The 12,132-nt window shown below is 49.3% G+C and overlaps 1 protein-coding gene across 2 annotated transcripts in view; it reads right to left on the reverse strand.

The window, feature by feature from the left end:
- The window catches only part of SNX29 (sorting nexin 29), a 543,934-nt gene that overhangs the window by 202,580 nt on the left and 329,222 nt on the right, over positions 1–12,132 (reverse strand). For both annotated transcript variants that reach the window (XM_082858190.1, XM_082858191.1), the window contains one exon: positions 298–414. In XM_082858190.1, the coding sequence (XP_082714316.1) occupies positions 298–414 (117 nt within the window). The remainder of the gene's footprint in view (positions 1–297; positions 415–12,132) is intronic.

Genomic DNA, 12,132 nt, shown 5'->3' on the forward strand with positions numbered 1-12,132 from the left:
ATATCGATTATGGGTACAGGGCATGAAATGGTGCCAAGGGGACTGTGACAGAGTTTGTAGCGTTTTATTTACTTTACCCCCTCCCACCCAAAGGAAAGCAAATGTGGTAAAGGCTAATGCACGTAAAATCTAGATGGTGGGTACCTGGATGCTCCCTCTTTTAGTCTCTGTACTTTTCCATACCCTTGACATTGAACAAACGTAACAGCATGGTTGAGAGCAGCACAGGCCGGGTGGACCAACAGACAGTGTGGGCAGAATGGCAAGGCCAGGGCCTTGCTGGCTGGGAACACTCACCGGCCCCCGAAGGTCGATGAGCTCCTGCCTCATCTGGGACACGAGGGCTTCCTTGGCCACCAGGGCCCGGTGCAGGCGCTCATTGAACTCGATCAGCTCCCCGTGCATCTCTGCCACCTGCAACACACAAGCACCATGTAGTGAGGCTCGGAGGGCAGACCCTCCCCACGATTCGCCCCGCTCTCTCCGAGCCCATCACTTGTCAGCAAGGCATCAGGAGGTTGTCAGGCTGGAAACAGTAACACTGCTTATACTTACGGATTAGCTACGCAATCCACTCAGAAGTTGAATATGTTTTTGACTTGGTTGATTTTCACATTATGGACTCAACGGTCCCCAGTTTATGGTCACAATATGACTGTATCACGTCATTTTTGGACCTTAGGCTTTTGTTCTTAACAAATGAATAATTTTCTGGCAAAGGCTTTCTTTCTCATCCGAGTTGTGCCTGTTAAGAATTTCCCCGCTAATGGTACAAGTAGAATGACCGCCATTTCTGTTCATCAGGGCCTTGGTTCTGAAAACCAAGAAAACAGAACCGGAGCCTTGTTGAGGATGGTGACAGACACACCTGCAGCAGCACAGCTGCCCTATGGTCACTGCTCATTCTATGCCAGGAAAATACTTGAGGAAGATATCACTGCTCCTACCTCACAGAAAGAGGAACAATGTCAGAGGTGTTTAAGGAGCCGGGCCACAGTCACATAGCTAATAAAGGGCTGACTCCGCAGCCCTGCCTCTTGACCACTGGGCCACACTCCACAATCCTGCCGCTCCACTCTTTAGCCCGTTCAGGCCTGCCAAGAGCCTGCGAATGTATCCACGTTTCAATACACTTGGCTGATCCCAAATAAATAAAAATGGAGGTTGCGATAAGATAGCCCATGACTGATGTCCAGAATCAGTAACAGATCTTTCGAGCTGTAACTTACAAACAGAACAAAGATATCCCATATGGTCAAAACATACAGTAATTTCTCTGATTACAAGAGTGATCTTACTGGGGCTTAAAATCAAATTCAACTGTAATTTATTGAAATGTTTTAGAGAAATGTGAGAATGTAATCTTGCCATGCTCATCAGGAACCCTGAAGGAAGAATCTGGCAAGCATCTTACAGAGAAGCCCCCCAGAATGCAGAGGTCAGGCAGACCCCCACTAGCCCCTGTCCCTCTGCCCTTCTCAGAAGATCACCCCTCCTACACCCCAGACTTCAGCCAGGTACTTACTACATTCTATATAACACACAAATAGTATCAGACCATTTATAATAAGTATTTTATGTGAAATATAAAACATACTGTCAGAATAAAGAAAGGATGTAAGGAGCAGCTCTGTGGGGAAAAAAAGAGTAACCTGAATCTCGATGCTGCAGGAGGAACAAAGGGAAGCCCTCCTTTTTGTTTTTATTTTTTGGATATGTTATATAAAGGGTAAAAGGCATAGAGGAAATAAATGAAGATATGAACATGAGTCAAGGCGTATTTTTCTTTCCATTCTTTCTACTTTTCTTTACTTTTTAGTTTCCTAATAATTTATCAGAGAGAACAACCACTTAGCCTCTTTAAAAGAATTAAAATTTTTCACCTGAAAGTAAGGGGAGCCAGGTGTAATCAACATGAAATGTATCAGGTTCCCAACCATAATTCTGATGCATCCATTAATTTGCTCTGGGAATCTCCACTCAGATGTCATCCCCTCTCTGTCCCTCAGATGCTCACCTTTTTCAAACCAGTGTGAAATGCAAAGTGAAAATGGCATAAAAGACACTGCAGTAGCCATGTGATTAACAAACGGAGAATAAGTCACTGAGTCTTTTAACGACTTGTTTTGGTCATACAGACCTGAAGTTAATATTCCCCGGTTGCCTTATTCCTTTTGTATAAAAAAAGCTTAAGATGATCTTTTGGCCTTTCACAAACAAATACAACATCACTAATAATGACTGTTCGACTCCTACGCACAGAAATCACATAAACCCTCCACGAGTCTCCTCAGGGCTGAGAATCCATTTACCACACAGCAAGCAGGAAACATACACAACTGCCAATATCACTGCTAAATACCTGCTAATATACCCCCACAACATGCAAGCTTTAAATAAGGGCCACTGTCATTTCTAAAGCAAGGCAGGGTTTTGCTTTGTTTTGTTTTGTTTGGCAGTGGAAACCAGAGTGTTAAAACAATTTTCCATAAGTGCATAAAACACTGACACATCCCAGCTTCAAGCGGTGTTTATCATGAGCTGTCAAAACGCTGGTTCTCTTTTGCAGCCAGAGAGTAACTTGACCACATCAGACAAAGCTTTCATTTCACTAGGGAATGGGGGTGGGGGGGAAATCCTATGGAACTGAGGAGACAAAATTTGATGAAATAATTTCCTGCAGTCATTAAAATGGCAATGCTCATTGTTACTAGGCGAGCTCTGAAACCCTGAATTTCTCCATTACATATCCCTACAAACACTTACTGATATAAACAGCTTTCATCTTACATAAACCATACTGAGCTTACTGTTCCTCAAACAACTCTTTCCAAACTCTAGTATAACTAGAAATGAATTCAAGACTCAGAGAGAGCCTCAGAAGAGAAATGTGAGATCACAAATGGTTCCCATTATCATCAAAATAAAAGGCACAACCACTGCCTACCAGAATTTCTATGAGGCTCTGAGGGCATTTACAGGTTTCACCCGACCTTCCTTCGTTATTCTCAATAGCTGCAGGGAATAAGATAGAGAGAGAGACAGGGGCCCTCCAATCCTTTCTCCACCAAGCAGCAAGAGTGGTCTTCCCAAAGCAACAGCTGATGTTGTCACCTGCTGTTTAAAACCTTCAATGCTTCTAACTGCCCTAAGGATAAAAATCCACCCTCCTTCCAGGTCCGGGCCCCGGCCTCTCTCCCTAACACCATCTCCTGCCCCTCTCCTCCCAACAACTCTCCCTAATGTCACTCAGCCCCACGGGTCTTCTACGTTCCATAAACATGCTGAGCTCTAGGAGGTCATCCTGTGGACAAAAAGACACAACCAGCAGAGAAAACAGCAGGTGCAAAGGCCCAGGGGTTGGCAGGGAGGTAGCTGAGAGAGGCAGTTAAGGGCTCAGACTCCAGTGCAAGACTGGTCTTGGCTGGATTACTTAACAGTGTGCTCCTGTACGAGTCACTTAACCTCTGTGAGCCTGAGGCCTGTCACCTACAAAATGGGGATTAAAAACCACACTCACCAGGACATGGCAGCAACCTAAGTGTCCATCGACAGATGAATGGATAAAGAAGATGCGGCACGTATACACAATGGAATATTACTCAGCCATAAAAAGGAACAAAATTGGTTATTTGCAGTGAGGTGGACGGACCTAGAGTCTGTCATACAGAGTGAAGTAAGTCAGAAAGAGAAAAACAAATACCATATGTTAACACATATATATGGAATCTAAAAAACTAAAAATGGTACCTGATGAACCTAGTTGCAGGGCAGGAATAAAGACACAGACATAGAGAATGGACTTGAGGACATGGGGTGGGAGGGGGAAGCTGGGATGAAGTGAGAGAGTGGCATGGACTTATATACACTACCAAATGTAAAACAGAGAGCTAGTGGGAAGCAGCCGCATAGCACAAGGAGATCAGCTGGGTGCTTTGTGACCACCTAGAGGGGTGGGATAGGGAGGGTGGGAGGGAGACGCAAGAGGGAGGGGATATGGGGATATATGTATACGTATAGCTGATTCACTTTGTTATATAGCAGAAACTAACACAACATTGTAAACAATTATACTCCAATAAAGATGTTAAAAACAAAACAAAACAAAAAAACAAACAAAAGTGCTCACTTCACGGGGCCGCCGTGTGGATGAAATGAGCTGCTGCCCTTAGCAGGCTTGGCACCATGTCTGCGCGTGGCAAATGCTCAGTGAATGAAAGCTCATTTTACATGGTGGGTGATCACGTGAAAGGGACATGAAAGAGGAGGAGGAGGAGAGGCAGGTCTCCGGAAGCCGCATGGAAAAGGGCCACATGTTCCATAACAAGTGGCTCAGACGGCTCACCGTCTCCAAAGCAGGAATGTCACCAAGAGAATTGCTAACCGTCCGCCAGGCACTGTTCTCGGTGCTGGGGTGCAGGAAAGTCATGGGGTTCACATCCTAGAGGTCAGACAAACTGGACTAGAGCTCAGAGAGAGAGGAGGACTTGGAAGATGGGGGATCGGGAAAGGCCTCGCCCGGAGACAAGACTCCGGAGTCACTTCTCGAATTGGCCTTGACACGTGCCAGGCAGCCTCCTGCGGCAGATCCAGGCCCTAAGTCAGAGCCGGGCACTCACTGTGGTCAGGGCCACTTGAGAAGTCTGTCGTGTTTCTTACTACTCTCAGCAGGTGTATTTCCTCGAAAACTAATCGGAAGGCGGTTAAGGGGGCGGTGCCACTGGACAACACTAATGACGGTGACAGAGTCAGAGGCAAATGCCAGGTGGAGATACACTGACCACAGCTGATGCAGCTTCCAACAGAGCCCAACATGGGCCACAGCACTGGGAACTGAGCCCCGATTCTCTGAAAGGCCCAAGGGAACACGCGGATGGCAGCAGGTACGGTTCCCAAGTTATATCTGGCAGGTGCACAGCTCATGAGCTAATAAGGTGTGAATGCTTGTCAGTCAACATTTGGGTTTTGTCGTTTAGGCTGGAGAGAAGACGGTAGAAAGATTAAAGAAGTTTAAGTCACTAGGCTGTTTGGCAACGTCTGTCAGACTTTTGAAATCACTCACCTGTGGCTTAGCAAACCCCTGCTGTGGAGTAGCCTGTGCCTCTACTTGCACATGTGCTCAAGCAGAAGTTTAGCTCCAAATGGCTGGAACCCACCTAAATGCCCAACCACAGGGAACTGGTGCGATCTATCAGGTTCCACTGCTCTCTCCCACTGCCTGCCACTTGGCAGACATCACTAGTCAATCACTGCTACCTTCCTCAAGAAGATACCCAGTCAGCCCTAACCAACCGATCAGTGTGTTGGCCTACGCGATGACACCTTTTTAGTATCCCTGGCATAAAGGGTCATCACTGATGGGGAAAGGCATCATCAAGGTGACATATGAGTTGGGGATTGTAAGATGATGCCTTTGGAGCTTCAAGAGACTGAGCAATCCCTTCCAGCTGAAGCATCAGGGAAGATGATCTCCAAAAATAATGTGTCTGTGAAAAAGCTTTTAAGTCTGTGAAAATCCCAGGAATTATCATAATTACCTGCCAAATCATGAAAAGATTATAAATTAAAAAAAAAAAAGCCTCTGGCACTTCCTTTTATATCAGAATGTTCTATCTAATCACATTCCAGTAAATCTTGCTTCACCCCTCCTTTAGCTACCATACCAAATTAGACACTTCCTGATTTATTAGACCAAGACACCCCCAAATTTTAACAGCAACTGAGACTCTTTTGGTCACATACTCAAACTCTCTGAGAATGTTCACTTGATGCCTCAGAATCTACCTCAGTTTTATAAAACACACGAACTGTTTGTGGGTCCCAGTGACACTGGCTGCGGGCAGGGATCTAGAACCTCCCTTTGCGGTGAAGACACTGCACCCGCCTAGGTAAAGACAAAGCCCTAGCCCCAGTGCCCACTTGCCTTAACATACGTTTGAACACCAACTATTATATCCATCAGCTCACGTGACCCTCGCCACCCTCCTGTAAGGTGGGCAGGGCCTCCTATGGATGGGGCCTCGAGGCTCAGAGAGGTCAGGCTGTGAGCCGAAGGCATCAGAGTCTGAGCCACTGTCTGTGTTCCCTGCCCTCCACCCTGGGGCACAGGAGCCCTTCAGGGGTTAAGGAGATGAGTCAGTCCTGCAGAGCAGAGGGAAGCAGCACAGTGTGGACCAGTGGCTCTCAAAGCAAGCTCATCATTAGTTGCTCGGAGGGCTTCTGAGAAATGTAGATGTCTGGGCTTCACTCCCAGAAATGCTGATTCAATGTGCGGGTGTCCAGAGCAATACTTTTTTTTTTTTTAGCTGTACATGGGCTTCTCGCTGTTGTGGCCTCTCCCGTTGCGGAGCACAGGCTCCGGACACGCAGGCTCAGCGGCCATGGCTCACGGGCCCAGCCGCTCCGTGGCATGTGGGATCTTCCTGGACCGGGGCATGAACCCGTGTCCCCTGCATCGGCAGGTGGACTCTCAACCACTGCGCCACCAGCGAAGTCCCAGAGCAATACTTTTTAAAGACCCCAGTGACTGTGATGATCAATCAGACTTGGGAACCACTGTCAAAGACAAAGGGGAAGGATGTCACACACTCAGGTGTGAATTGCAGTGGGGCCACTCCCTAGTTTTAGAAACCTAGGTTTTTCAGTTCATCATTTGTAAAATTGGGATGTCACGGAAGCTCCTCCACTTGTCAGCTCTCAACTTCCAGATTCTCAAGGAGGTGAACAAAGGCACAGCGAGAGGAAAACCGCATCAAGCCTGCCGGCCAACACCAGATGGCAGCAACCACCACGCGCAGCGCTGTTACTCCTGCGATGGCAGAGTTAAGTCTGCAACCGAGGGGGCCGTGGACTGGGGCAGGGATGTGAGCTGTCTGCTACCCACCTGAGGCAAGCACAGAAATTCACAATAAGCATTTCGAAACATCTGAAGCAATTTCATATTGGTATGAAATCCAGGAATTCCGGAATTTTTCTAGTTGGTTTTTTTTTGTTTTTGTATTTTACACAAGTACCAGTTTGCAATGAATTGGAAATACTTAAAAACAAACAAAACCAGGGCTTCCCTGGTGGCGTAGTGGTTGGGAGTCCGCCTGCCGATGCAGGGGACACGGGTTCGTGCCCCGGTCCGGGAGGATCCCACATGCCGCGGAGCAGCTGCGCCCGTGAGCCATGGCCGCTGAGCCTGCACGTCCAGAGCCTGTGCTCCGCAACGGGAGAGGCCACGGCAGTGAGAGGCCCGCGTACCGCAAACAAACAAATAAACAAACAAAACCAAAACAAAAAAAACTGGCTCTTCAGCACAGAAAGTTTGAGAAGCACCTACCGACAACACAGATGCTATACTTAAAACAACGTTTTGCATTAATAATTATTAGAAACAATGACTAATAATAACAATGAAAAAAGCCAAAATACGACCATTTTTGGATAAAATTTGTGAAGAGAACTGAAAAGAAAAGTAAGAACCAATGTTATCAACATCTGCTGGTCTTTTAGATGTATATACCCTGTTTCCTTGTACAGAGCCAATTTAGGCTTGAAGACTAAGAAAATCAGGTACGTTAGCTGAAACAACACACGTCCAGACCTAGCCGAGGTCACAGATGTCTTCAAAAAAAAATTACAGCTGCCATCGCTCTCTTTGAGACTGATGGTGGGCCTTGCCCGCAGGTGCCTGATCAAGCCCATCTCCCAGAGGAGGAAGGAGAGGCTCAGGAACCGAGCTGCAAACCAAAACAGAGGCACAAAGAAGGCAGACACCTCGCCCGAGGCCACACAGGAGGCAAGCAGCAGAACTGGTGTTCAAATTTCTGAGTCCATGTTTTGGACTTTCCACCCTGCTTCTCTGCATATACCATGACCAGGATGCTGAGCTAGCATCTCAAGATACCAGAGGGCCTGGAGGAGGTGATAAACCTGGGATCAAGTACAGAGAGCATTACCCAGATAAGGGGCACCATCACGCACAAGCACGCGCACACACGCGCACACTCCGGGAAAAGGCACCGTCTCTGGCTGCTCCCGAGGCCCAGTCTGGCTTATCACAGACCGGTCTGCAACCAGCCCCCCTCGGGGGGACCCTGACAGTAAGGGAAGGAGTGCCCAGAGTAAACAAGAACCTTAGCAAAGGCAGGAGCTACTGTGAAACTCAGGGTCCAAGGAGAGACCCAGAAACTTGGCCGGCAGCCAAGACGGGCCTTCTTCAAAGTGGTCATTGCTTCATATGAAGGCACTGTGCAAACCAGTGTGTAAATGAAAATTCCAACATGAAGACATTCCAGGGGGCTGTCAGGAATACTTGGAGATGTTTGGCATCAACGAGCCCTCTAGGCAGGGCCTCGAATCAGGTGTAGAAAAACGAGGGGCGTGAGGGTCAAATCCAGGTCCTGTCTATTCACTGCCGTGTGACCTGGAGTAAATTACTTCACACCTCTGACTCTTGGTACCTTCTTTATAAAACGGGGGTATTGTTCCCTATTGTCCAGATTTGTCATGAGGAACAAAGGGATGACAGAGTTTGGGGAGCGCCCAGTGCCTGCCACAGTGAGCGATCCTTAATTCATCGTAACGGAGCGCCTCCTCAGGTCCGGCACTGTCCCAGGTGCTTTACAGGAGCAGGCACCACGGCCTGGGAGGTCGAGCTTTATGCCCATTTTACAGATGAGGAAAGCAAGCCTCAGCAAGGTAAAGCATTGCCCAAAACCAGTCTGCAAGAGGGGGCTGGTGTGACTGCGGGGCTCGGGGCCCTGCATCTCCCGAGTCTCTTGTTTCCTTGTGCCTTCCAGCCCACCTTGCACTCTGATTGTGCTGTGTGGGGCTGACCCCGGGAAGGCGTGCAGGCTCGCCCTGACGAGGCAGAGCTCTGGGATCTCGGGACTGATCCTCCTGGATCACTGTCAAGCTGCCAAGTGACAGGTTCACCAGGAGCCCAGGGAGCAGCTCCATCCTCAAGTCCACTGAGACAGCCCCACTTGGGCTCCATCCACAGCACCACTGAGATAAGCAGAAGCCTGCAAGGAGGCCGAGGGATAAGTTCCTGTGGAAGAGAGACTTCCTTCATCTCCTCTGTAACGAGCCGTTCTGTGCTCAGAACGCCGGGCTTGAGAGAAGGGATGCTTAAAAACATTTGGCTGGTATTATGGTCTAATGCGGGGGGGAGGAAACACCCAGAACTACTTAATTACGGGACGCCTCTGAGAAACAGATGTTATGTAACTGTTAAAGCCCAGCCACAGAGCTGCCGGGTCCCTGTCCCCGACGTTTGCCCTCATTTCTCCCGACACCCGACCATTCAGAGAATACACCGGGCAAGCTGTTGAGAAAGGTCACACACGGCAGCAGCTGCTACCCACCCAGATAACACCTTTTCTTTCCTGCTTTCCACTAATGGCCCTTAAAGAGCAAAGGCGGAATATACAGAAATGGCAATAATAACAGAGCAGCCAACACCTTCCTGGTGGTCGTTTGAGACAAATGAGCAAGGACAGGGGAAGAAAAGCAGAAACAAAACCCTGAGCCCCAGCTCTGCTGAAAGACACGCTCCTATCAGAAGAATAACACAAGAGGCATCATGCATCCGTGGAGGCTTTTAAACAGGTTCCATCAGCCGTCACCCATCCTGGGACTTCCCTGGCGGTCCAGTGGTTAAGAATCCGTGCTTCCACTGCGGGGGGCACGGGTTTGATCCCTGGTCAAAGATCCAGCGTGCCGCGCAGCACGGCTGAAAAACAAAACCTGGTCACCCATCCTGGCGGCATTACCAGAGGGGTCGCACAGCCTGGTGTTCAAGGCACCGACTCCAGAGCCCAGCGACCTGGGATTCCCCCCTTCTAGCTGTGACTTCCGGGAAGAAGCTTTCACCAACCTGGGTCTCAGTTTCTCATTCATAAAATGAGGTTAACAGTGCAGATTTCACAGGGTTTTTGTGAGATCTGAGCAAGGTGATATACACGCAAGAGGTGCTCAGCTAGGAGCCCCCAGGCACTGAGCGCTCCGTAACTGTGGCCATTATTATGCCATTAAACCGGCCCCAAGAAAAACACCCCGTGTCACTGGTCCCACAGAATCTACAGCCTTCACCACCTTCAGGTCTGTCCCCACTCTTCCATCTCTGTCACCCAAGCCTTGGTTGAGAAGCCCCCCATCTCCCACCTGGACAAACACAACAGTCTCCAGCTGCCACCCCGCTGCCCCCTTGTCCTCTGCCCCACCCCCAAGGTGGCGCTCACATGGCCTCCCTGTGACCCAAACCCGATCACATCCCTTCTCTGCTTAAAACATTTCACTGATGTTGATGAAGAAATGACAAGAGGTCTGCAATTTGCTTCAGAAGAATATGGAGGCGAAGGCAATGGAGGGTTAGGCGTGGAGTAGGACTGGCCTTGGCAGCTGGAGCCGGACGAGACTGTGTGATGGGTACAGGGGGGAAGATACACTATTCTGCCTACATTAAATTTCTCCATAATCCAAAGTTTAAAAATATCTTTCAACGGCTTTCCACGAATTTCCCTGGCATGGCGTACAAGCGATGGGAGGAGGGGCAAGGTGGGGAAGGGAGGGGAGAGAAAGAAATATTTCAAGGGAAAAACCGACACTGATCACATGAGAATTCATCCTGCCCCTACACTTCCCTCTGTGCACACCTCCTAGAATGCTATCCATCCTTCAAAGATGAATTCATACCTCAGTTTACCTTACTCCCCAGATCCTTTGACACGTTTATCCATGTTCTCCATAAATGATTCCTCAAGAGTGTAAGAGCAGTTACTGTTTTCTGAGCACTTACTACATGTCAAGCACTTTCAGGGCCACAGAAAAAGGCTCTTTTGTAAGAAAAGGCGTGTCTCTGAGCAGCCACAGCCCCGCAGGGGCTCAGTGAGTGGCGCACGGGCGGACACAGCTCCCACTGGCCCTGACAGCCTCATGCCCTCGCACAGTGTACAACCTGCACAACGACACACAGAGGCCTTAGACGCTTCGCTAGGTGCCCTGCTTCTCCCATCTTACAGGGGAGGAAACTGAGGCCCAAAGCAGCTAGAACATTCGCCCACGGTCACACAGAGGTGAGGGCACTAGGTGACGCCAGACCCACGCTCCTTTTCTTACACAAGGTACCCACAGGAGGAGGTGTGGCCGTGCGTGGCCAGCCTCCATGCACCCCAGCGTACAGTGCCGCCTCCCAGGCCTGTCACGGAACGCAAGACCTCACCCGACTCCACATGTCTTCCTAGGGGTGGCGGCCAAAGCCACGGACACCACCAGACACTTCCAGAGCTTATTTCTGCTGGATCAGTGAAGGGTGGGGGGCAACAGAGGAGAAGACGGTGAAGGTCCTTTCTGTTAACACAGCAGATAGTGTCGTTTACCTGCCATCAAACAACGGTTGTAATTATAACCCATTACAAGTACAAAACACTGTGCTCAGCCGGGCTTGTGAAAATGGGTCAAGAATTACTTTCTTCTTTCTTTTTTTTTTTTTTTTTTTTTTTTTTGCGGTACGCGGGCCTCTCACTGTTGTGGCCTCTCCCGTTGCGGAGCACAGGCTCCGGATGTGCAGGCTCAGCGGCCATGGCTCACGGGCCTGGCCCCTCCGCGGCATGTGGGATCTTCCTGGACCGGGGCACGAACCCGTGTCCCCTGCATCGGCAGGCGGACTCTCAACCACTGCGCCACCAGGGAAGCCCAAGGATTACTTTAAAAGGCTTTGCTAGGTGTCCCTGGTGGCACAGTGGTTAAGAATCAGCCTGCCAATGCAGGGAACATGGGTTCAAGCCCTGGTCCAAGAAGATCCCACATGCCGCGGAGCAACTAAGCCCGTGCGCGCAACTACTGAGCCTGCGCTCTAGAGCCCGCAAGCCACAACTACTGAGCCCGCGAGCCACAACTACTGAAGCCCGTGTGCCTAGAGCCCGTGTTCCGCAACAAGAGAAGCCACTGCAATGAGAAGCCTGCGCACCGCAACGAGAAGCCTGTGCACCGCAACGAAGAGTAGCCCTGGCTCTCCGTAACTAGAGAAAGCCCGCATGCAGCAACGAAGACCCAACGCAGCAATCAATCAATCAATCAATTTATTTTTTTTTAAAGTCTTTAAAAATGGCTTTGCTGCCCTCTCCTTTCAACTGTCAACTGCTG

Source organism: Leucopleurus acutus, assembly GCF_964270905.1.
Source record: "Leucopleurus acutus genome assembly, chromosome: 16".
NCBI classification, from domain to species: Eukaryota; Metazoa; Chordata; class Mammalia; order Artiodactyla; family Delphinidae; genus Leucopleurus; species Leucopleurus acutus.